This window comes from Procambarus clarkii, chromosome 58 (genome assembly GCF_040958095.1).
Source record: "Procambarus clarkii isolate CNS0578487 chromosome 58, FALCON_Pclarkii_2.0, whole genome shotgun sequence".
NCBI classification, from domain to species: Eukaryota; Metazoa; Arthropoda; class Malacostraca; order Decapoda; family Cambaridae; genus Procambarus; species Procambarus clarkii.
The window spans coordinates 20,044,806-20,071,061 of NC_091207.1; the positions used below are offsets into that span (position 1 = coordinate 20,044,806).

The 26,256-nt window shown below is 38.1% G+C and overlaps 2 protein-coding genes across 11 annotated transcripts; one reads left to right on the forward strand and one right to left on the reverse strand.

Moving 5' to 3' along the window:
• Positions 1-34: 34 nt before the first annotated feature.
• LOC123767953 (armadillo repeat-containing protein 7) lies at positions 35-7,998 on the reverse strand. 6 transcript variants are annotated; one of them, XM_069306649.1, is made up of 5 exons: positions 7,851-7,998; positions 5,426-5,548; positions 4,715-4,783; positions 1,311-1,448; positions 35-328 (listed from the first exon to the last, which is right to left on the reverse strand). In XM_069306649.1, the coding sequence occupies exons 2-5, from the start codon at positions 5,529-5,531 to the stop codon at positions 189-191; spliced, it is 453 nt and encodes a 150-aa protein (XP_069162750.1). In that variant the 5' UTR covers positions 5,532-5,548; positions 7,851-7,998; the 3' UTR covers positions 35-188. The 6 variants fall into 6 exon arrangements, with proteins under 6 accessions (XP_069162750.1, XP_069162749.1, XP_045614107.1 ...); XM_069306648.1 differs by having other exon boundaries at positions 5,423-5,548; XM_045758151.2 differs by having other exon boundaries at positions 4,715-4,882; positions 5,423-5,548.
• Positions 7,999-9,607: 1,609 nt separating this feature from the next.
• Yod1 (Yod1 deubiquitinase) lies at positions 9,608-26,028 on the forward strand. Of its 5 annotated transcripts, none has more exons than XM_045758160.2 (7): positions 9,608-9,714; positions 10,910-11,066; positions 13,539-13,648; positions 17,902-18,079; positions 21,195-21,429; positions 21,909-21,996; positions 22,881-26,028. In XM_045758160.2, exons 2-7 carry the CDS (start codon positions 10,922-10,924, stop codon positions 23,097-23,099), a joined length of 975 nt encoding a protein of 324 aa, XP_045614116.1. In that variant the 5' UTR covers positions 9,608-9,714; positions 10,910-10,921; the 3' UTR covers positions 23,100-26,028. The 5 variants fall into 5 exon arrangements, with proteins under 5 accessions (XP_045614116.1, XP_045614114.1, XP_045614111.1 ...); XM_045758158.2 differs by lacking the exon at positions 9,608-9,714 and adding an exon at positions 9,796-10,427; XM_045758155.2 differs by lacking the exon at positions 9,608-9,714 and adding an exon at positions 9,797-10,361.
• The last annotated feature ends 228 nt before the right edge of the window (positions 26,029-26,256 follow it).

The window sequence follows — 26,256 nt, forward strand, 5'->3', positions numbered from 1 at the left end:
GTATTAGCACCAATCCTTCACATTGAAAACTAAATTCTGTTTACCATTTAATCAACAGTCTATCATATTTAACAATCAAATATTAAACGGTCCTAACTCTTTCACATTGTATTAGTGAACAGCTTTATTTCGGAAGATTTCTGTTATCATAATACAAAAATACAACATTTTATTCAAACATGGCACGTCTATGATATTGTCTGCACTCTCTTGATTTGATCAGATGTGCAGTAATCCTCCAAGAAGATTTTAGCCAAGTTACGAATGCGTGGATTTTCACTATTTGATCTGATCAGCATTTGCTGCACGACTTCTGTACTGGTGATATCTGAAAAGCAATGTTTTGCATTAAAATAAGATAACAATACTGGAAATACATCTCTGCCATTTTTTATTTTATTTTGTTTGTATGACTCTTTTTAATAGGGTTATAGGGTATGGGCTTGTTTATGATGCATTTTTGAGAGCGAGGGTTCTTGCCGGGGCTGGATGCACGCACACAGGCAAATGAAAAAAACGATCATGCACCCTGTTTTGATTTGAACCTAGGCCTTACATATCACAGGGTGACCTGAGCCTACCAATCTTTTATAATTGATCACAATGAACAAAGAGCACAAAAACATCAACAATTAAAGAGACTAATGTCTTGCATCAAACTACACAGAAGAATTAAGGAAACTGCAGAAGGTTCACTGGCCCATACGAGGCAGATCCTATTTATATCCTCCCAAACGCATTTACATATATATATGTCTAACAATGTTGACCAAACCACACACTAAAAATTAGAGAGACGACAACGTTTCGCTCTATCCTGGACCATTATCAAGTCGATTGTGGTTCAGGACATGTCCAGGACTACATCTTGGAGGACAATCGACTTGATAATGGTCCAGTATGAACCGAAATGTCGTCATCTCTTCAATTTCTTGTGTGTGGTTTGGTCAAAATTTTTCAGCCACATTATTGTGCCTATTCATCTCTTCTACCTGGTAATCTGTGCATAAGTCAACAACCCTCTTTCCAAACCAGTAATTACAAAGAACTTTCCTAATTCTAAACTTATCCAATTCATATGCATCATTTCGTGTTCTATTTTGTGTTGACTTTAATACCTTATTAATATCCTCCTTGTCACATATAACAGGGATGGCATGAAGTACTGTACAATTACAAATTTAACTTACAGTACCCGTTTGCTCTATAGAACCATACACAAAAAAAACAAACATGCAAGACAAGGATCAAAAGATACCTCACTACATGCAAAATTAAAATGTGTCCCATAAATTCAGATAGAAACTAACCTGCCTTAGAGTGAGGTGTAATGAGAAACATGAGAGATGTGATTGCAGAAATGACTGTGGACTCCTCTTGGGCCGACAGGCATCTGCACATCAGTGCCACACCACCATGTTCAATTATATAGGATTTATTGGATTGATCTGAAACAAGGTCATTGAATCGTCAATAAAATTTTTGTTTAAATCTATAAAATAAAGATACACTGTACAGTGCTGTGTAAAGTATTTTTGCTCGCCCGCTCAACCAAACACCTGTACGTACTCCTTCCTTCCATTATAGCAGCGTTTCTCAGCCAGGGTTCTGCGAGGTCATTAACATTTGTGTGTTTACATATATGGTTGATTTTTGTGATTAAATAAAATATATAAAATACATACATTCATGTATGAATCATACATACAATACATGTAAGTATATATCATACATACATGTATGCATGTACCATATTGGAGTACCACAGGGTTCAGTTCTTGCACCAGTAATGTTCATTGTCTACATAAACGATCTACCAGAAAGAATACAGAATTATGTGAACATGTTTGCGGATGATGCTAAGATACTGGGGAAGATAGGAGTCGCAGACAATTGTAATGCCCTTCAAATTGATCTAGATGAAATAAGGGTTTGGAGTGTCAAGTGGCAAATGGAATTCACTGTGAATTAATGCCATGTTATGGAATGTGGAATCTGAGAAAATAGGCTACACAACTTACAAATTACGTGGAAAGGAGTTTCAGAACGCCAATAAAGAACGAGACCTGGGGGTGGTTTTGGGTAGTAAGCTGTCACCAGAGGAACACACAAAGAACATTGTGAGAGGAGCGTATGCGTCACTTTCCAACTTCAGACTTGCTTATAATTTTATGAATGGTGAAATACTAAAACTGTTCATGACTTTTGAGAGACCAAAATTAGAATATGCATCAGTTGTATAGTGCCTAAATCTCAATTAACACAAAAATGGAAAAGGTGCAACTGCATGCTACAAAATGGCTTCCAGATCTGGAAAAACAAGAGTTACGAGGAGAGACTAAAGGCATTAAACGTGATAAAACTAGAAGACAGAAGAACTAGAGTTGATATTATCACCACTTACAAAATACTAACAGGATTAGACCAAATTGACAAACAGGAATCCTGAAACCAGCAACTTCACAAACAAGAGGACACAGATTCAAGCTAAGAAAACAGAGGTGCCAAAAAAATGTTAGAAAATTTACTTTGGCAAACAAAGAGTGGTAGACTGTTAGAACAAACGAAGTGAGAAAGTGGTCGAGGCCAAAACTGTCAGTACAGTAGTTTCAAAGTGTTATACGACAAAGAGTACTGGGAAGACGGGACACCACGAGCGTAGCTTTCATCCTGTAACTACATTTAGGTAATTACACACACATACATATATATAATGTATATATATATTTTGTAATTTTATTTTGTTTAAAACTGTATTTCACAAAATGGGTTATAACAGTGATTACATGGAAGGTACACAGCTAATTGTCACAGGTTGTCGAGATCTTCCAGCTCCTCAGATGGCGGGCAGGAACCATGGATGCACTGCGCATTTCCTCCGTGTCTTGAAGTTATCTTGAGTTATCTCGAGATGATTTCAGGGCTTAGCGACCCCTACGGCCCGGTCCTCGACCAGGCCTCCTTTTTGTTACACACCCCCAGGAAGCAGCCCGTAGCAGATGTCTAACTCCCAGTTACCCATTTACTGCTAGGTAACAGCAGTTGGTATCGCCACACTAAGGCACTGAAAGAGGAAACTGGCAGCTCTAGGGTATCTTGTTTCAATTAACTTAGAACCAAGCTCATTCAAAAAACTAACAGCACTTTTACCCCAGGCACCAAGTGTTTGGCAATGGGGACAATATTGTAGTTGTTATCAAGATCTCTGTATTTATGAGAACTGGCTGCTTCCCAGTGAGTGGTAGCACCACCCAGATGTGCAACACTGAAGTCAACATAGGTGTTGGCTGAAGTTGAAATGCACGTACTGTATAGTCCCACACCAAATGTCTACCATTCTTCCAGGGATTCACTGTGATCCCGTCTGGGCGACCTACAGACTTGTCAGAGTTGCGAGGCATTAGGTAACGGGATTATCTTTGTACTCAACTAGTCGTGCTTGCGGGGGTTGAGTCTTGGCTCTTTGGTCCCGCCTCTCAACCATAAATCTATTGGTGTGCAGATTCCTGAGCTTCTCGAGCTCTATCATATCTAAATTTGAAACTGTGTATGGAGTCTGCCTCCACTACATTACTTCCTAGTGCTTTCAATATACCAATGCTGAATAACTGGCTGTGGTAAGGCAACTCTTACACACATACATATTGTAACTAATAGGCCAAGTTGCCTAACAAGCATAATTTTCCTCAACATATATAGTATAAATTGCATTTCTTTATTCCAAATACAGTATGTCTGTGTTTAAAAGCTTTAAGTTGAATAAAACAATAAAGGGTAAAATAAACATTTATGAAACAAATATTTAATTCAGAGCAACACCACAACATAGTTGACTTAATCTGGAGAATCTTTCACCTTCAAAATCTTCAGAAATGACATACGAGGTGAAATACTGTACCCAGGAAATTGGATGTGAAAATATTAAACGATAGTAAGACGATTTTAAGTAAATGATAGTAAGACGATTAAACGATTTTTAGTAAGTAATCATCGAATGAACTGCATATTGCGTGGATAACCCTAAAAATACTTGCATCACACAGCAGCCAGGGGCAACGTCTCACTGACAATCATGATGATTAATTGAAGAAATAAACTATAAGAAGATACGGGCTCACCATAGCCTGTGCTACTTGGCACTGCTTGTTCCAAGTAGCGAATCTTTAACAACATAAGAAGACTGTGTATAGAACCCACAGACACTATCACCACCAATTACATGTAATGTAATAAAATTTAAGCACTGCTTCAAAATATAAATTGTAGCATAGACAACCAATCCACATAAGAATAAAAGAATTAACAATGTTTCAGTCTGTCCTGGACCCCCTGTGAAGTCCTTGTAATACTTGATAATCTAGTATTTATTTTTCACAACTTGATAATGGTGCAAGAGGGAGTGAAATGTTAAATTCTTTGATTTACAGATTTGTGGGTCAGGTATCTAATTTTCAGCCACTTTATTGCGACTTACTGTCTGCAATTGCAGCATACTAAATTTCTAGCATTCCTGATATCAAAGTACCTTCATCTTATCCCTCCCACTTTTACCCTCTAATGTCCTCCTAGTCCCGGGAGTCACATTTATACAGCCGGCAAGCAAGTTTACATTCAATTATATTTATACAAGTCAGCATTTTCTGAGCTATTCAACCAAATATTGAATTACCTTTCTATATAACAAATTATGATAGGTATATTTTGCTGTACTCACCAAGAGCTAAGTTACAGATTCCAGATACTGCAAAGCTGCGTAATGTTGGTGTGCCTTCAGTAACCTGGTCTAGAAAGATGTCAATGATTTTCAGTTTACGAAACCATGGATAGTTGATCGGATCATATGCAAAGTTCGCTAAGTTGGCTAGAACCTGTTCCTTGGCCTCTGTAATGAGGAATCAACTTTAATTGTCATCCACATAAAACAGATCAAATACCATCCTGCCTCTCCTAACCTTATCCTGTTTTCCCCAAGCCACTAGCCTGCACTGAATAACGACATCCACGACAGTACAGTACAGTAATACAATAACCAATGTGATATTACATTCTCTTATACAACATATATTCCCTTATAGAGTACAGATAAAGAAATTTATGAAAAACAGAAAGGTATGTAGTTGAACTTGGAATGAGAAATGTGTACTCTTTTGTTTTGTTTTCTTTCCCGTTTGTCTGCACTCATCAGCTACATCTAGAAGAACACTGCTGTGGTACTACATCAAGAAGAGTACTGTTTACAAGTTCAATTCAATATATAATTTGAGAAGCAATATACAGAGGTATGTAATTCCACCTATATGTACACTACATACAAGTATGTTACTATATGATACTGTACCAGCTATCAAACTGATAAGCAACCCCCCCCCCCCCCGACTGAGCTAATCTATTTAGACACAAGTGATAGCTTTCATGATAATACCACAGTTTTGTGAAGTGAGAAATTCGTCAACAAGCTCCTTCAAATATTGGGGCCGATCTACTCCCTTCTTGCCGGAACGTTTTTCAAGTCGTTCATAACTGCTGAACATGTTGCATCACATGGTTCCTAAAAATAAATTAAATAAAGTAAATATATTAAACTATAACACTTTTTTTTAAATACAGCATAAATTTCCCAGAATGATTTCTGTAGTTACTATATTATAAATACAGTACCCGTACATATAGCCTAGTTATCCATTATTCCTTGACAAAGTTCAACCACAAGGACTAACTAAATTAAGGCACACAGGCCTATCACACTTAACAGCAATATCCGCTAAATTGAGCAAATGTTGCAAACATTTAGCCACACCACGAGTATTCACCCCAAACAGCTGGTCTGCCTCCCATCCTATCTCTAACTTCATGACGAGATAAACCCATGCAAGTTTACCTAACGAATGCCTTAGAGCTACAATGTGCTATTTTATTATCAAGTGCATATGACACAGGCCTATAGAATGCCATAGTAATTGAACACAGGTTAACCTAATGTTATAATATAACCAATATATGCAGCACGAAACCCAAATAAATGCAATTGGATACGGCTCCAAAACTGTGTGATCTGAGAACATGTATTATTGGATACGGCTCCAAAACTTTGTGATCTGAGAACATGTATTATTGGATACGGCTACAAAACTTTGTGATCTGAGAACATGTATTATTGGATACGGCTCCAAAACTTTGTGATCTGAGAACATGTATTATTGGATACGGCTCCAAAACTTTGTGATCTGAGAACATGTATTATTGGATACGGCTCCAAAACTGTGTGATCTGAGAACATGTATTATTGGATACGGCTACAAAACTGTGTGATCTGAGAACATGTGTTAACTACACCACGTGAATATCAATGGCTATGGTGCAAGAATATACCTCGAGCCTATTCGAATGCTATCCATTTGTTCATGGGGGCCAGTATTAACATTCAATACATTCTGTGACAGCATCAACCCAAATTTTTTGGATGGCCTACCATTTTTTAACCCTTAGGTTAAGCTGTTCCAATGCCATTGGGTGCACACGGCAGGACATGCCAACCCTGTTTGTAATGCTAAGCAATAATTCAATGTGATGGGGGGATAGGGGGTGAGGGGCAGGCAGACAATGTATATATACGTGTTAGGACTTATATCGAGGTCCACCTCCCAGGTCGAACTACTGACCCTCCCCAGGATACAACCCCACAATAAACTCCTGAGTGTCTATTAGTGCACAAGGGCATAGGAAATCTGCCTATTTCTGTCACTCCTGGGACTAAAAACCTGGAATTCCCAATTGCCCAACCTAACAATGCCCAGCTTAACGAATGCCCAGCCTAACAAGAGCCCAACCTAAAGAATGCCCAGCCTAACAAGAGCCCAACCTAAAGAATGCCCAGCCTAACAAGAGCCCAACCTAAAGAATGCCCAGCCTAACAAAAGCCCAACCTAAAGAATGCCCAGCCTAACAAGAGCCCAACCTAAAGAATGCCCAGCCTAACAAAAGCCCAACCTAAAGAATGCCCAGCCTAACAAGAGCCCAACCTAAAGAATGCCCAGCCTAACAAAAGCCCAACCTAAAGAATGCCCAGCCTAACAAATGCCCAGCTTAACAAATGCCTAATCTTATAGACAATTTTTTTTTCATATAAACTGTGTGGTGTGATATAGAATTTGTTCTAGGGTATTTTTTATGCTTCTGGAGCCGACAGGAAGTTAATGGGAGCAAGAGGAAGAATAAACAGAAAAGACAGGAGGAAGATCGCGGGTACAGCCACAAGAACAAACAGAACAGACAGGAGGAAGCTTGCGGGTACAACAGGAAGAACAGACAGGAGGAAGCTTGCGTGTACAGCTGCAAGAACAAACAGAATAGACAGGAGGAAGCTCGCAGGTAGAGCCACAAGAACAAACAGAACAGACAGGGGGAAGATCGCGGGTACAACAGGAAAAACTAACAGAACAGACAGGGGGAAGCTCGCAGGTACATCCACAAGAACAAACAGAACAGACAGGAGAAAGCTTGTACTCACCACAAGAACAAACAGGAGGAAGCTCGCAGGATATAACAGGAAAAACTAACAGAACAGACAGGATGCTGGCGGTTGCAACAGGAAGAACAGACCAGAACAGACAGGTGAGAGGAGGAAGCTCGCGAGTACAGCCGCAAACAGAACAGACAGGAGGAAGGAAACTGACGAGGAACAGGTAGGTAGGTGCAGCCAAAACAAGACGGGGACGAGACGGAAGTTGAGACGGAAGCAACAGCATCATCAGCGCCCACACACGCAAATCTAAAATCCCCCTCTTCCGTCCCTTTACTAACCGTTCCCAGCCCACCAGTGTCACCGTAACTCACCCTGAGCATCAACTCACAGTAATACCGTGACTGGCACGGTCGTGGGGGCGAGAGGAGAGGAGGGAGAGACAGAGAGAGAGAGACGGGGACAAGCCTGGGTGTTGATACCGTCCGTCTCCACCAGACTCCATGACATGGGTTATGTCCACATCAAACTCCTTTGGCACTACGCTTGTTAAATTATACTTCCTTTGTTCATTTTGCATCAAAAAATAAAATTATCAACACTATTTTTATATGTAATTTGATGTTATTTGCCATTCTGGACAAGTGTATATGATAAATGTCTAAATTGAAAAATCTTCCACCGACTTCTTTAATTTTTTTTATGACCATTGAAATTTAAATATTTATCTCAAGTTACACATATAACATTAGAAAAAAACAATAAATAATGTATCATAAACAAAATTTATGATGAAAATAATCTTCTCCATTAATGGCGCGATATTTGAAATATTTTTGTACTGTAGAGCAGTAGTCGACGTCCTCGACTCACAATCAACTGACCATGGTTTAATCCCCGGACAGGATATAAACGGTTGGGCAAATTTCCTTTCACCTGATGCCTTTATTCACCCAGGTGTAATAGATTCAAGCTCAAAAAGCCACAATGTAGGACAGAAACAGGAGATTGGATGAGATTCGCCCCTGTTATGCCTGGTCTGCAGTGTTGTTAGCCCTGTGGCCCTCAACCATTCCTGGTATGAGAGTCAGCTTAGTTCTGGAATGATTTTTGTTGCCCTGGTGTTGAACTTTCTCCAAAACAGCTATATATGTCCTCCTGAAGAGGAGGTCTTCGTGCTTGGATACAGTAATTACATAATATGTTTATTTTACAGTTATCGAAGTGACTTCAAGTAAGCAAGTGAGAGAGAGAGCCAAGTAATTTTAAACCCAAGTAAACACCAGAGATTTATACAGTTGAATCACTACCTTCTTTTCCTTAACGTCAAATGTAACCCCCTTGATTACTCGTAGAGTTTGGTTGGCGTTTTTTTTTATTTTGACTGCTGCTCTTACCTGTTGTATAACTTTCAGTGAGTGGTGGATTTTGACTCCAAGATCCTTTTCTTCGTCAATCTGCTGCAAGGTAATAATAATGTTGATTTAGTAGTTGTGGCGTGGGTTGTTATTTATTTATTTATTTATTTATTTATTTATGCATATACAAGAATGTACATAAGGAATGTGAGGATACAAATATGGTAATTACAGTCTTGTAAAGCCACTAGCACGCGCAGCATTTCGAGCAGGTTATGTCCCACACATGCAATTAAGGTCTGGCTTTTGCCGATATAAAAAGCATTGGCCAGTCTTATTCTGACCATTTGTGGAGTAGTTCATGTAGATCTCTTTTTATAAAGCTTCAATATCATTTTAATTTCCCACTTTACCAGACATCTTTGTGTCAACTGCAAATTTGATGATGTGGTTTGTAATATTCTCTTCTACGTCACTGATGTACATGACAAAAAAGTATATGATGTATATATGTCATATGACATGACAATATATACCGAGAAAGAAAGAAAGACTATCAACTTCTTTAAGTGATGCATACTTTGGCTAATTGATACCATCTTTGATCACTTTATTATTATATATCACATCAAATCAAATGTTTATTCGGGTAAAGTACATACATACAAGGTGAGATACAAAACACTGATGGCTTTATAGATAGAGCTAGTACATACAATGCCGAAAGCCACTATTACGCAAAGCGTTTCGGACAGAACGCTTTGCGTAAACATATGTGTATAGAAGCATATTGCGTAAGCAATTGCGTGAGCATATATAGAGCGTGAGCAATTGCATGTGCATAGAAACATATATGTGTGCCTTGAAGCAAGATCGATCGATATACACCCCCGATCGGTAATTATATACTGTATATCCCTGTGTACTCACTTAATTGTGCTTAATGAAGATTAAACGCTGTTATTAGTAACAATAATCTATATACTGTGATTAAGACTGGTTATGCCCTTTGTAACTGATTTACGCTGCCGCTCTCTTGGGGGGGGTTGCACAGTCAACTAGCAACCTCTGACAGCAACAATTCAATCTACAACACCCTAATTATTAATCTTAATGAACTAAAAACTGCTGAATTGCAAAGAAAGAGAACGTGAAGACAACGCCATTGTCCAACCGCCCAGCCAGGCCTCTCTTCACAACAACACCTGACGCTGAAAGCTAAGCATCCAGGTCAGCTGATTAATACCAGGTCGTGCGGATAAGAGAGAGTGAGAGAAAGTGAGAAAGAGAGAGAACTTTCATGTAAACTGCACCTGGTGTAAAGAAGACTAGGCCACCAGGCAGCAGTTTATGAGAACGGAGGGACACCTCTAGCAAATCTCACTCGTCCAACCAGGTCACCGAAGTGAGACTTCCTGATCCTCCTTCCCCCCAAGACTGCCCTATCAAACCAGGTCATTACAGGTCTTCTCTCACTACATCAGGTCACCCCAAAGTCTCCATCACTACACCAGGTCACCCAAAGTCTCCATCCACTACATCAGGTCACCACAACTCATTTCTTTGCTGTACTACTACTCGAGCAAGGGAACAAAATCTTGATGTAGACTGTGGGTATTATAAATAAAAAAAGACTGCAGCAGTATACATTTTAAACGACTCTCTTGTTACTTATATTAAAAAGAAAAAGATGAGTAAAGATTTTGCAAATATAAAACTTTTAATATTTGTTATATTGTAAAAAGAAAGTGTTGTGAAAGTTTGTAATGTAATAAATTATTTGATAATCAGATACAACACAGCAATTGCATTTTTTTTTTGAGGGTGATGAAGTCACGCTAATGCACACAATATTTTATTTTATTTCAGTTTCAGTCAGTAATCTTTCTTCTGCTGAGTCATGAGAGGAAGTTTTAAAGGACACCACTGTGATGAGAATCTGGTCACTTTACTGTGTAACACCAGACATGTCAAAAACCCACTATATAAATTGCATTGTATGAGGGGTCAACTGAATTATATTTGCTGGTAACAGTATAGGTGAATTTTGGGTGTATTATAATAAACTGTCTAACATTGCTTATTCTTTCAGGAGCTGGGGGCAATGCTTCGTTTACGTGTGAAAACCAGTTGTGGTGAGCAGTATCCCATAACAGAGCGTGTTAGTGGGGAGAGTACCCTTCATGATCTTCTCTCGGCCATTCAAGATGTAACGGCCATTCTTCCACAGAGACAAAAAATTTTAGCAGGTGAGGAAGGCTGTCTGGCCTTAAATTAAGGAATCCATTCTCCCAGTTACTTTTAACTATGTTTCAGAGACCACCAAAACAAATTAGTTTTGTTTAAGTTGAGCATTTTGTTTCAAATAATGAATCTGTATGTATGATAAGTAATATTCTTTAGCATACAAACATCTTGACCAAGTTATATATAGCTAAGGAATCTTTTTCTCAAAACTCTGTTTTTTTCTTTTCGTTTTTAGCCAGAATTGCTCTTAACCATTTTAAAATACTGTATGAATACAGTACATAAATCCATAGATGGTAACATGATTTCCCAATATCAGGGACAGGAAGCCAGATAGATTCAGTGAAGTTTCCATAGTTGAACAACAGGCTTTCTCCAGGATGCAACATACTAGTACTGTACATCTTGGCCGTTTCTTGCTTCAGTATGAATTCAATTTTGATCAGATTAGTTAACATTTTGAATTGTTAAAGAGATTTAGCAAAGGATTTACAATTTGTAAATAATATTCAGAAACTGCAGGGTTTGACAACAGTACAAATATAATAATGTTCATAAGAACAGCAAATACAGATTGATTTGTAGGCTGAGGAAATGTAAAATTGGTTACATAATGTTAAGTAGGTATTTCATAGTTTCTCTCTTAAACTGATTGAGAGAAGTACAGTTTTTAATCCTATTTTTGAGGTCATTCCACAGATTAGGACCCTTAATTTGCAATCATTTCTGCTCTCCTTACGACGCATTCTTGGAATATCAGATAGGTGTTTATTTCTTGTGTGGTGACCATAGATTCTGTTCCAGCCCTCTAGGACACATTTAAGGTGAGGATAAGTATTGCAGTTCAAAAGTTTTATAGATACAGAGTACACTTGAGAATGTGTACAATGACTTGGTATTTAACATACTCAAAGAATTCAGTAAGGATTGTGCGTGCTGTCTGGGATTGAAGTTTGTTATTGTTCTAATTGTATCTGCAATATATTAGGGGAGGTGTTGGGGGGGGGGGGTAGGTATTTAATGGAAGGTAAAGTAAGGGGGCAAATTTTTTCTAAATACAATGGGAAGAAGAGGGAATTAATGAATGTTACAATTACAGGGAGAAAATTGAAGGAATGATACACAATATAATTGAAGGGCAAATAAGAAAAATCCAATGTACAATGAAATGGGTCAATTACAGTATAAAAAAATTATTATACAAAAGAAGAAAATGTATTTTTAATTAATCATTGGTATAATTTGAACAAATTTTAATTCAGCAATTTCATTTATTTTGTAGCGGATAAGAAGTATGAATCAATTATCACTTATGATTTATGGCAATATAGATAATCTGCCTTTGCCACCAGGAGGAGCACACCCTCACTCTTTGGTGTCTAGGTACTCTAAGGAGAGGGGAGGTGGAGGGCAATGCTATATGGGAGCAGCAGCAGCAGTATCGTATTACATTCTCGTGTAAACAAAACGCCTGGGACATGTGTATCTGTCTTAACCTTTGCAGAGATGGGTATGAAGCAGTGTAATACCAGGCATAAATTTAATGTTCTCAGCTCTTCTGATTTTGTGGTGGTGGTTAATTCTACTAGGGAAGTAGAATAGCTAAAGGGAAGCCTGACAGCTGAGTGGACAGTGCTCGGGATTCGCAGTCCTGAGCTTCCGGGTTCGATCCCCGATGGAGGTGGAAACAAATAGGCAGAGTTTCTTTCACCCTGATGTTCCTGTTCACCTAGCAGTAAATAGGTACCTGGGAGTTAGACAGCTGCTAGGGGCTGCTTCCTGGGGGGGGGGGGTGTAACAAAGAGGAGGCCTGGTCGAGGACTGGGCCACAGGGACGCTAAGCCCCAAAACCATCTCAAGATAGCCTCAAGATAACTTACCACCTGGTGGTAGGGATTTAACTGGTAAGGTTGTTGATAAATGATAGTTAGCAAAGATATAATTTGCTGCTTTGGTTATCCAAGTGATCACTTGTAGGGGATGTTGAAGGTTTATTTCTGTTCTTTTTGTTCTATAATGAGCTGTTGGTTGGTGGCGAGTTGAAATACTCTCTACTATCCATCCACCCCCATGTATGTGGCAAGACCATCTGTTAAGTTGCATGTCAAAGTGGGGCAAGAAGTTAACTAGAGCCTGGTGTGTGGACAATGCCCTGGATGGCCCCCATGCCCTGGCACGAGCAACAACTAAGGAGACCCAGCTCAGAAATTTTATGCTCTAAAAATGGTTTTAAATATTGATGCCCTAACATCTCTAGTGTAACATTTAACGTTTCCAGAGAACATTGCAACTTAAAGTGACATATTGATCAATCCTGTTAAGCTTGTTATTAACAAAGTGATTGTAAGTTTTTCTTTTGGATTCTTCTGCATCTTAATAAATTATACAGTGTATAGTTTTTACATAATTTTATAGTGTTGTATGTGTGCTTTGAAAAAAAAAAAATGCTCTCAAATATTTATGATTTGTTACAGGATTTCCACCCAAACCAATCACAGGGAATCCTGATGTCACTTTGAACAGCATTGGAATCCGGAATGGAGAGATGCTAATAGTTGAAGATGTTGATCCATCAAAAGGAATGGTAAGGTGGGAAGAATATGTTTTAACTTCAAGGTGTAACCTAAGAAAGGGTTTTTGCTTTGCACGCTGTCCAAGAAAATTATTAAGTATAAATTCTAATTTTTGTGTGGAAAACTTTAGGAGGAAGCTTGGCATCTTAAAGAACTTTAGGTTTATCCTTGCTTATTCGTTCACATAATTCACCCACTTTCTGCCTAGCTTTTCTCGTTCACCTTCACCTTCTTCCTATACTCCCTCTACTTCTCTTTCCCCCTCTACTTACTATCTCTTTCTCTGTCTCTCCCATCCTCTCTCCCTCATGTTTAGTCAAACTAGAACTATTAAGTAAGGTATTAAACATACTAGGCTGTTCTGTATTTGTTAATGGAAAAACTGTACTATGACTAATGAATTTATGGGATAGTATTCCTGGCTGAAGTTACTTTCAGATAAAGAAAAAATATGTCTTGCAGAAATATAGATCTTAAATGGAAAACATTGCTATACAGGTATAATAATACAGTAATATATTATTGCAATATGTTTGGTTTATGTACTAATATTCTATTGTCAATTGCATGTATACTTGTAGTATATCACAAATCACAACTACAAAAATCTTACAACATGGCATATTTCATACCTTTATCATATAAAAATCACTTTAATAATGTAAACAAACATTTGCTACACATTCTAGTACATGTGTTCAAACAGCTGCAATTCATCACCTTCTCTACTGTATTTTGGCTGGTGTGTTGTAAAGGCTGCAGCATGAATATTTTGAATAACGTGCCTCTCTCAATAGAAATGTCATCATATCTTTTCTTAAAGTTGTGGAGGGAATTGGTTTCAACAACCTCTTCCTTCAGTGCATTTCACTTGCTGACCATTCGTACATTGAATGAGCACTTCCTTTCGTCTTTACGACTCTGTGGGACAGTGAAAGAAGTTGTTGAAGCTAATTCCATCCACAACTTTTAAGACAAAAAATTATAATCATTAGTGTTGAGAGAGGGAATTTGATATACCAGGTATAAAAAGGCTAGGAGCGGGGCATGAAGAGCTAGATCTCGCTCCCGCATAGTCACTGATAGGTAAGTAACTATGCGGGAGTCTACTCTACACCTGTAAATTGATAAACCAGGTGATGTAACACATTTGTTGTGATATTGTTTGCTCAAATATTGAGCGATATTTGCTCGGTTAGTCTAGGATGTACTATATAGTCCAAGTTATAGTCCTAGACTATAACTTGGCAGTATTATAGTCTAGTATGTACTGATAACTGGGTAGTATTATAGTCTAGGATGTACTGATAACTGGGTAGTATTATAGTCTAGGATGATAACTGGGTAGTATTTTGATGTACTGTATTGGCAACTGTATTTACATAATCTGTCAGTTAAGCTGACAACTAGCTACGCTTTGCTCGACTGTTATTTGCTTGGCTGTCATTGATATTTTTATCCATATGACTCGTCTATGTATATTGTAACTTTGCATGGCACAAGAAGTACCAGGCATTATTTTTTTTTAGGCTGCGCTTTGAAGAGCAGGATCATCTATAAGTTATGAGCTGACTGACAGTATGGCAATATCAAGAAAGCGTGATGTCACTTGGTCTCTATATAGACTTGTGTGTTGCAAATTACAACAGATAGATAACAACAAATTCAACCTGATTGATGATCACTTTTGGGGGGTGTTACAGCAAAAGTAACCCGAAGGTAACTGTGTACATGTTTAGTTAGGTACAGTAAATCATGTTCAGGTCGGTCAGCCTTTCCTGGTAAGTTAGCTACTCTGATGATGAACTCGTGCAAAGAATTGCAAGTTGCATGGTACAGAGTAGACTACGAACAAGTTAATTGTAGAAAACACCAAATGCAGATCTGGGACTTAAATTTTAAAGGATTCCATCATAGAGAAGTCTTCATAAGAAGTTCACTGTGTATTAATTCCCTGTTATTCCTGAAGAAGATGCAATGGTAAAATGTCATATAAATTGAGCTTCTTGCTTTACATTTGGTATTTTTTCTACTCGAGAGTTAAATCTTGGAATTTGAAGTTGCTGTATTAAAACATCAATGGTAAATGTTTTAGCTAATGAACCATACATAAAAAAAATGTTTGTGGTGTGGGGGCTTGTGTGCAATGCCCGGGGACCACTAGGGATGATTTGGCCTCATCTGCTGCCTCTCTCCGGATGTTGTACATGTGAAGAAACTATGTATGGTACCTGTTTAGGTCATCAGACTGCCTGTTGGAAAAGTTGCCTATGAGGGGGCCATTTATGGAGATATGTTTGGGTGTCTGGACTGGGGTGAGAGGGAGAAAAAGGACTTTGCACTGGTGTTGGCAAGATAGTCAGAGGCTATCTCCTGGTAGGTAGAGTTTAGCTATCGGTACCCCCTTAAATACCAGTGGAACTGTACATTTGAGACATTGAGCAGGACAGCAATAGATAGATCGCTTGTCGAGAGAGGTTCCAGCAGCCCAGACTGGCCTTCTCAGGCTGGGTGTGGACTCCGTCAGCCATACCACCCCCATCCTCTCTACAAACTTAAGTCTCAGAAATTTTGGTGAGTGAATTGTAAGGGATAACTATATTGTGTTTTCAACTTATGTGTTATGTGATTTTCAGGGGTAGTCAGCCATTGGTGGTCTCAATCTCTTGTGTGGTGTCTAACTCTGAATTAATGTTGATATTTGAACATCATGCAAAATGGTTGAATTATGATACCCATAATAGTAAATATATAAATGATTAACTTACTTTTTAAGTTGTCTTTAATTGTGATCCCTAGATCTATTATAGGGAGGGAATGCAAGAGTGGAGAGCATTCTGAAGTTTTATGTCTTAAAGATTCTGGTCTATATGATTACATGCTTACAGATGACACGTGATAACACAAGATAATATTGCTGCGCAGACGAGTTCAATTCCTTGTCTTTTAATTAAAACTTGAATGTATGGTGGCAGCACTTCCTTGTTACTTTCTACTCTTCTATTTTACTTCGAACACTTTCCTCCTTTCTACCTCTTTCCTTCTCCTCCCATGTTCTTTTATTCAAAAACTTTCCCTTTCTCCTTACTACTCTTCTTCACCCCTCCCTTCCATCTCTCTACCACCCTCACCCTATGAGTTTTTTTCTTTTTGTCTTTTATCATTTTCCAATATGTTACAAGGAGTCCTTTGGTGGCTCCCTGAAGCTGTCTCACTGTGATGGTTCCCCACTACTAGGTCACATCAGTTGCAGGAGTCCTGTTAGGTCTATCAGAAACCAGAGCCAGAACCTGGCATTACTCAGAGGTACAGAGAACAGGGGGACATACTATTGTCAGCCTCGCTGGGAAAGTATCGAGAGAGTCAGCAAAGCCTTACAGACAACTGCAAGGTTCATAGAAAACGAAGCATCAAAATGGTCAAATGACTCCGCAAGCTATTCGAGTAGAACTGCCCTGGGCAGTTCATGGGTCATTGACTCCTCTGTTTAGGACCTGGGTTGGGGGTTCCCTACTTGGTTGTGAGTGGAGTGTGTTAGGATACACGCACGCTTGTCTATAAAGCATGCTGTAGACACTCGTCATTGCTGCATTGTTTATAGGCTGCGTTTGGTACTGTTCTTTTTGGAGAGCTTCCCTAGTCCCTGGGTGTTCTGCTTGACTGGCTAGGGCCCCTGACCCCTGCTAGTCATCATCTTCAGTCCCCTGGTAATTCCCCCATCGGTCTATACTGTGGTCTGTTATGGATTGACCAATTGAACCTGCATTTGCGAGTTTGAGGAGTGCTTGTCGGTCCTGCTACTGGCTGATGACTATTCTCTCTGCCTCCTTCATGCTGCCTATTGGGTCAATGACACCTACGACCCTGAGTCCCGCAATGTAAGAACGCCTTGTTACTGTTTGACACTTCTTTCTCTCTGGTTTTCAAACGGTATCAGAAAAATTTAGATTGTTGATTATTATGATCTCAGCAGCCATAACGATAGCCATCATGATATTCAGGGTCTATCTAGAGTTAGTCTATCAAAGCATCATAGAAATGTCCTCTTGGGAGCTCTCTGTACATGTAGGCTTGATAGTTTTTGGTATCGAGTGCAAATTACTTTTACTAAATTATACAGAAATATACTAAATTATTCAGAAATATACCAAATGTACCAAATTATGCAGAAAATGTAATGTATAACCAAACAGAATATGCTTAATGATGACTATTCCTTTGAAACACTGGTCTTAAAAATGAATAATGTAAATCTTTATTTCAGACTTGTATACCGCAAGAAGTACAACAAACTGTACCTAGCAGTGGTCAAAGTATTTCAGCAACCACTGTCAATAATGCCAAAATACCTTTCGTAACAAGACAGAAGGGCATCCTTCTAAAGAAGGTTGTTCCCTCTGATAATTCGTGCCTCTTTGCAAGTGTCTATTATCTTATAAATGGTAAGACAAGTTTATTTTGTGATGAAAGTTTTCTCAATGCATCAACTCTTATAAATATACAAAAATCCTCATGCATGCATAGACAAAAAAAACTAAAAAATAGAGAAATGGAGATGGTTACTATAACATAGTTTACTATACTTAAGTTTTTAAGGAGAATCTGCAGGATCTTCTCTAAATACCTTTTATTCTCATATCCAAGGCTGTGTTTACAATTGCAAAAGAGGTGCTAACCATAGCATATTATGCTGTAATATTTGTGCATTGGGCTGGAATTATATAAACTTACTAGGAGATGCTTTTTGATTTGAGTTATTTTTCTTCCATTCTCCTTAATATGGTGGTGGAGGTGGAACATAGCATTACTCATGGTTATAATATTTTGTTTTTGAACAATAAACTATGAATGGCACTATGCCTTATGCCTTTTTGTTTTTAATTTGCTAATATTGTTATGGTATCGCAAGGATGTGTTTTGAATTACCTTGTCGCATCAACTTGTGAATGGTGCCACCAGTAGACCATGTTAAATTGTTTCCATATAAACGTGAATGGGTTGATAGGTTTTTTTTCAAATCAAGTACATTTATATTTTGCCTCAAACCCCTCACTTGGGATTACACTTCAGTCATATCCACCAACTGGTAGAACCATCATTGCAGCATGTAATTTCTGAGCATAGGCTACGTTGTCATTCCCTGAGACAATCGACTATTCCTCCAGGAACATTGCAAAAACTAGCCTAGGTCATGTGACCTCTCAACTCTTGGTTCCGATAAGTCATATTGTATACAGGATGATTCACCAGTGAATGTGAAAACCTATGCAACCCAACCAAACCCAACTGTGCCTAACACAGCTTAATTTAGGCCAATACATCTTAATCTAACAATATACTGTACATGATTTTGACAATTGGAAAAATAAATTTTGTTGAACTGTCTCGTATACAATTTGACCATATCCCAGCTCAGTCAAGACCTTTTCCATATACCACTGCAAAAACCATTTGGAGGGAGGGAGACCTATTCTAATCTTGTTACTGTAATTTTATGTCTGCATTCCTCCTCAACTCTCGTCTTCCTATTTGTACTCCGATACTCAAACATAAGGTTTTGAACAAATATTAAGAGCACTTGTCTGACCAGAATCATCAGACTGCTCCCTAAGGAGTGACAATGATTTCCACAGCTGACTTGGTGGTGTACATTGTCATGCACTACAGTATGGAAATCAGCTTGTGAATGCAATATTGCATACCATCAGAGTGCATGGTTCTAAACTCTTTAATTATGTTCTTAGGTCTGTCATGTTGGATCCCTCTATGAAACCCATGTTGCCAGCAGGTCGTTGCTGTAATGAAGGTGTGTCCAGTCCTTGATTAATCAAGTTGAACTTTTTTTTTTTGTCTTGGAAGTAAGAGTCAAGAAGTCGTTCATTTTATATGCCGAGGGTGGAGCTTTTCACCCTATGGTCAGCGAGAGGGCAGATAAGGGAACAACCGTTTTGAATTTCCCATTGGCCGTGGTTGTAAACCACCTGACGTCGTGTCTCTATCCATCAAGTGTAAGCGTATATGATTGGGGGAGGCGCTAGTGCCTTTTTCCCATTGGTCCATTAATAGACCTCACCATTGGTTCCCCAAGGATGCTTGTGAGGTTCTGTAGAAGCCTGCCAAGACATTCTTTCCCCGGAATAAATCCACAAGGGCCGTGATGAGGGTTCGAACTCCACTTATCCACATGCATCTTGTGCATTATTCACACATTACATTGTGTTTGTCACCTGCTACCTGCCATGTGGCATTCTTACACAAGATATTCTTGCATACGTAAGAAAAAGCGAGAGGTCTGGTTATTTACTGTGTCCATGTCCAAGCCACGCTATTGTCAAATATTTGTGTGTCTAGTTATACAGGTCATCGTTGTAGCTGTCTGTCTGAGCAATTGGTATGTGTGTGTTGAGGCTGGCCATACTGCAAATGTAATCTCTACATTTATTGCTGTGTGTCTTTCTGCACATTGGTCTTTGTGGTTGGCAAGACATTCCTACCTTCTTAACACCTGCATTAGGTGTTAGACTAGAAAGTGTACCATTAATTGCCTGTGTAGTACCATGCAGTTACACCTGTCATCTGTGAGAGTGATTGTCATACACTACACATTAAGTTACATTACATGTTTTTATAACTATTTCATTGACGAGTCATTTGAGTGTTGATTCAGTCCATGATTTTTTTATTGATTTCATTGTGCATGCCATTGTGTTTTGCCTGAGCATCCTGTTTGAAGCTTCTGTGTAATCCCTTGCCACTGGCAGTGACAGGAGCCAAGTTTACAGTTGTCTATCAAGTGAAGTTTTAAATTAGGTTTTGTTCCGTAGTGGAAGCATAATCGATCACTTGAACCTCCTATGTCTTTTTGATATGATATTAGCTTTGTAAACACCAGCTCTAAAAATGCCAAACATTTGATGTAGTCATGTGCATAACTATTCTAACTTTTGATTAGTACAAATAGTATTGAATATGTTGTGATCTGCTTGATGATCAAAGACATGAATTGATGATCAAAGACATAAATGCTGCTGAGGAAACTGCTGATGTTCTTTTGTTCCATTACTTGTAATTGGACATGTAGTGCCTTTGTGAAATTATTTTATGGAGACGACGAGCCTCAATAACATGGCTAAAGAGTTGACACCTAACCCTTAAATCTGAAAATGAAGAACCGATGACGTTTCGATCCGTCCTCAACCATTCTCTTGTGGAGTTCGCAAAACTGAGAAATGCCTGAACCTAATAGTTTCATGTTCTGCACTCATATGCCCTTGGCCCGTGCAATCTGCTGTTGGAGCTTTGTATTTGTTGATTGTTGTTTTAGATTTAGCTACTCATAACGAAATGTCCACGTAGCATGGGCTATAGTGAGCCCATAAGGAGCTTTGTAGTACCTTAAAGTAGTTTGACAACTATTGTGGACAAAGGGGAAAATATATATAGTTTAGAGAAGCATTTTGCATTAATTTTTAGTATAAATAAAGGATGCAAATTAATTTATTAATGCTGTATCTAATTAGAAATTATACATTCTGATTTCTTTTTTTTTGTTTTCAGGCGGTGAAATAATAGGTACTAAACAGATCCAGGAAATGCGTCAGCTTGTGGCAACTTTGGTTAAAAGTCAGCCAGAGGCTTATGATGAGGCTGTACTAGAACGCTCCAATAGTAAATATTGTGAGTGGATTCTGAAGGATACATCGTGGGGAGGAGCCATTGAGTTATCCATCCTTAGCCAGTATTATGAAATTGAAATTGTTGCTTTAAATGCTAAGACTGGCAATTTAAATAGGTAAGTGTATATAGTTATATCTTTGTTTTATGCCTTACAGAAATATAAATTGTACATTATTGTTAATGATTTTATGGGAATATTGGGATGCATTTCTTGACAGAATTTTTTATTTACACACAAAAAATGAAGCAATGTATATGCAATAGGAGAGAGTAAGGGTAGCATGTGTATATTTGGCTTTGGGGAGTCACATGGAAAAAAAATTCATGTCTGAAAATTTTCAATGATTTTGTAACATATGTCCTAGGCTACAAGTGGACCCCCCTCCCCCCCCCCCCCCTAAAAAAAAATCAGGTCATTTGACGCAAAGGAAAAATTTGCTTGCTATGGGTAAAATCCACACACACACACACACACACACACACACACACAGTATCTGTCAAGGCCAAGGGTTGAGAGCTGTTTCATTACCAAGATTTGACTGACTCAAAGTATATTACAGATACTGTAACTGTGTATTATGTTTGCATTTGCAGGTTTGGCGAAGATAAGCGGTATGACTACAGAATGATTGTCATGTATGATGGTATACATTATGATCCAATCTATATGGAAACATTTGAGGTGAGACTTTCATTGTATAAAAAAACTAAATGATAAATAATTTTTAGATGTGCAATGTAGTACTGTACTTTAAATTTTGGTTTGACATCTATACCTAAAAGGTAGAATATTGATCTTGGGTGCAGTCCTCATCAGGACAGAAATAGTTGGATACATTTCCTTTCACTTGATGCCTCAATCTAGCAATAAATAGTTGGCCAGGACTTTGGCAAATATTGAGGGATGCATCTTGGGAAAAGTCACTAATTTGACCTAAAGGGGACCTAAATATAAGCTTAGTACAGACGTTCTGTCCCCGACAACAGAAATTATTATTGAATTATTAACTGTTGTTTTAACAACCTCAATCAATAATTATTCTATTGTGTAAGAATTTATTAACTTTTAGCATAATGCACTTTAGAATTCTGTATGCAGTTAAAACTCACCTTTTGTTGATGACCAAACCACACATCAAAAGATGAGGGGACGATGACATTTCGGTCCGTCCTGGACCATTATCAAGTCGATGGTGATGGGAGCGAGGGAGGCATGGGCATTAAGTAAGGCAAGAGAAAGGTGAAGAGCAGGTAAAAGGTGGTAATTTAGATAGGTTAGAGCATTTGATTAAGTACTGTGAAAAGGAAGAGGCAACAGGAACAAAGCTAGGAGTAAGGTTCATGTCCTCCTCATACCTGCTCCTCACCTCACTCGTGCCTTACTTATGCCCGTGCCTCCCTCACTCCCATCGCAATCTACTTGATGGTCCAGGACAGACCAAAACGTAGTCGTCTTCTCAACTTCTGGTGTGTGTGGTTTGGTCATCGTATCTTCAGCCATGTTATTGTTACTCATTGTCCTCACATTTTGTTACTGTATTTCTACATTTACATGTTACATTTCAGGGAGACAGTGCATTTATATTTCCAAGCAGTGATGATTCTATATTGGATCAGGCAAAGGAAATGGCAATTGAAGCGAAGCAGAGTGGACAGTATACTGATACAAATGCATTTCAACTTGAATGTAAACAATGTGGGACTATTATTGCTGGGGAAGACCAAGCACTTGCTCACGCAAAGAAGACTGGTCACAGCAAGTTTGAAGAAGTTCATCGTAATTGATGTCATGATATCCATAGCTCTTTTTTTTATTTGTAATTTGTACTTTTTTTTTTTTTTAACTTATGGATCTCAGATGTAGGCTTTATATAAGTTAGTTGATAAGTATTAATAATCTCTTAAAAGCTTTTGTTTATATACATATAATATTGAAAGTAATAATGTAGAATTTTACCACTTGTCTATAACAAATCTGATATGACAGGTTAGCAATTTTAAATTTGATTGATGAACCTGAATAATGCCTAATTAGTTTTATAAGCCGTCATATTGTACAAACAGATATTAAGAGAACTTCATGGATTGAAAATATTGAACAAAATGTATTTAAGGTGGATGGTATGAGATACCAATTAGGATAGCATGGTGCACAATGCTTGTCTAGTGCCTGGAATGTAAACTTTTAAAAAGTGCATTGTTCAGACATGGTGAAAACCATTTTCATTGTATGTACTTACATAGTTGTAAATATGTAATTTTTTTAGCTTTCATCCTCCCAAGTGTATTCGTGATTAGATATTTTGTGTTTTTGTTACTTACGATATACGTTTGTGCATATTAATGCAAACACGCGAACTAGTGGTAGAAATGGAGAGTTACTCAAACTTGCATTTTAAAGAGGAATACTTATTGGATTTGTAAAATTATGCAGGCATTTCTTGATGTATGAACAGGTATATTTTCATGAAAAGTAACATACAATACAACGTTTTGTATATTCAACTCAAGTTTTCCCACCGACTTTCATTTTATAATTGGAGCTTGACTTGTGAACACTTAATGGAACATTGCCCTGCTCCCTATTGTCCCAACTGCATTGTCCTACTAGCTGTGCACCTCTTTGTAGAATGTCCCAATTTTTAGCATGGTGCATGTCTTGCTTGTATGATGTCCCTCCAGGTCGTTGTCCCTCGTAAGAATCCTCGGTGAATCTGATATCTTTTGATGTTCCTTGCCCCTTTTTTTCCCTTTTGTTCTTATATTGGCATCCCGAGTGATATTTTTAGCATCTATCGAGTTTTCCACGACAGACAGTGGTACATAGTCTTCCCGGCTTGACACGTTCATATAATAATTACTCGTTTTATAATTGGAGATGCATTATTGAAAATGGAAAGAAAATGTTTTCTTTCCTTTGTGTTATGGTATACTTAAAAATTTTTGAAGGAAGTTGATAAATAATGGAGTTATTGTGTGGGAAAGGTGACAGTTTATCATTTCCAGCATCAGAATTTCTTAATATCAGGGAATTTTCATTTTACCCGGTGAATTTGCTTTAGAATCATTGATACATATTTGCTTGTTATGTAATGATAATTTGTATTGATGTAAATAATTATCTTCAGAAAAGCAGGAAATAAATTATTTGGCAGTGCACAAAGCAGGATGCCCCATACACTGTTGTAACTCTTGGCTTTTAGGCTGTAGCTGCCCCTACACTACCCAGCAGGCATAACATCCAAGAGTGGTGTTGGTTCAACACTGAATTAATGTTAATGATGTTGATTTAGTGTTGTGCTTGGATATTGTGCCCACTGGGTATGAGGTGGTTACCACCGAGTGGTGTGCTATTTTTCTTAGACCATAATTGCCAAGTTGCTTTACATTCTAGTCCTCAATTATTGCTAGATGCATAGGGGGTGAAGAGTGAAGGAAAAGTACCCAAATAGCCTGCTCTATCAAGGGTTCAACCAAGGACTTTGAGAAGTAAGTCACAATAATGTGACTGAAAATTTATAACCCAACCCACTTTCTGCTTGCAAAGCAAGTGGGTTAGTTTTAACCAGTCCTGAATTCTGCGAGGCAGTGTGGATCTCCATGCCTGTAATGCCTACTTTTTGGGCCAGTGCATATCTGTTGCCAGTTTACATATCATATAATTATTAATAATTTGGAGACTGGCATGTTGTAATGCCTGTGTAAAGTTAAAATTTATGGGTACTAATGTAGTAAGGCATGGTGTGTAATAAAATTATATTCATGTGAATTAAATATTATGTACCGAGTATTCCCCATTAACGTGATTTATCCCCCATGCACCATGAGAGCATGGGGAAATTGTGTGAAACCCCAGTTCGGCTTCAGTAGAAGCCTCGGGATCCTTGTGGGTGCATTAGTACCCAAGGTTGCAATTCTTTTACCATGTTGTGGCGCAGTCGACTGGAGCATGCCTTGGAACATCCAGCGCATAGGTTCGAACCCTCATCACAGCTCATGTGGATTTGTTCGTATGGGTAGTGTAGTGCAGTGGTAAATGCTGTTGATTAACAACTCAAAAGACTAAAGTTTGATTCCCATGCAGGACAAGCGATTGGGCATATTTTTCTTGCACTTAATGCATCTGTTCACCTAGCAGTAAATAGCTAAAGTACCTGGAAGTTTGGTAGCCGTTATGGGTTAGACTCTGGAGAAGGTCAGTATTTGATCTAGGAGGACTTTGACATGCTTACTGTCCCTGACAATGAAAAAATTATTTATTATTTATGGTGACAGTTTTTATAGGCTTAGGCAAGGGTATTTTAATATATATTTTTCAAGAGAACTACTGCCATGGCCAAGACTTTACGGTTAATTGGAGTGGACATACACATAAAATGTGAACTTGGAAAATGATGGTTCTGCTGTATTTTGAATTTCTTATTATGTGATAGCAGAATTCTGTATGTTGAGTTGCTATACAATGAAGGATGACTAATCTGGGTTTTAAAACCATCTACAGTAAGTAATTGGTGATTAAATCATCGGACAATCAAGACTTAGAGAATTTATCTAACAGATGCTATGCAGGTTTACAGTGTATTCATCTATCTAGTGCATAATGTAGAATTTGATTCTTTGACAAGATGCTTTATATTTTTTTATATTTGTTCATTAAGTATTCTTATAAAGAATACAATAAATGTAAGTTTTTATTAAAATAAAATATTTGTCATTTGTCTATTACTGAAACACTGGCATATTTGTCATTATTAACCAAGTGAGCTCTGTGAATTCTGATTTTCCATTTGTAATGTAAAGTGGGTTCTTGCTCTAACGAACAGCGCTCTAATGTATTCTTGGAGGGTCCAGATAATGTGGGGTTTTAGTGCAAATTGTTCATTGGAGCATACAAATGTTTATGTGAGGTCTGTTTGGCCAAGCTGCTGACGTGGCAAACAAG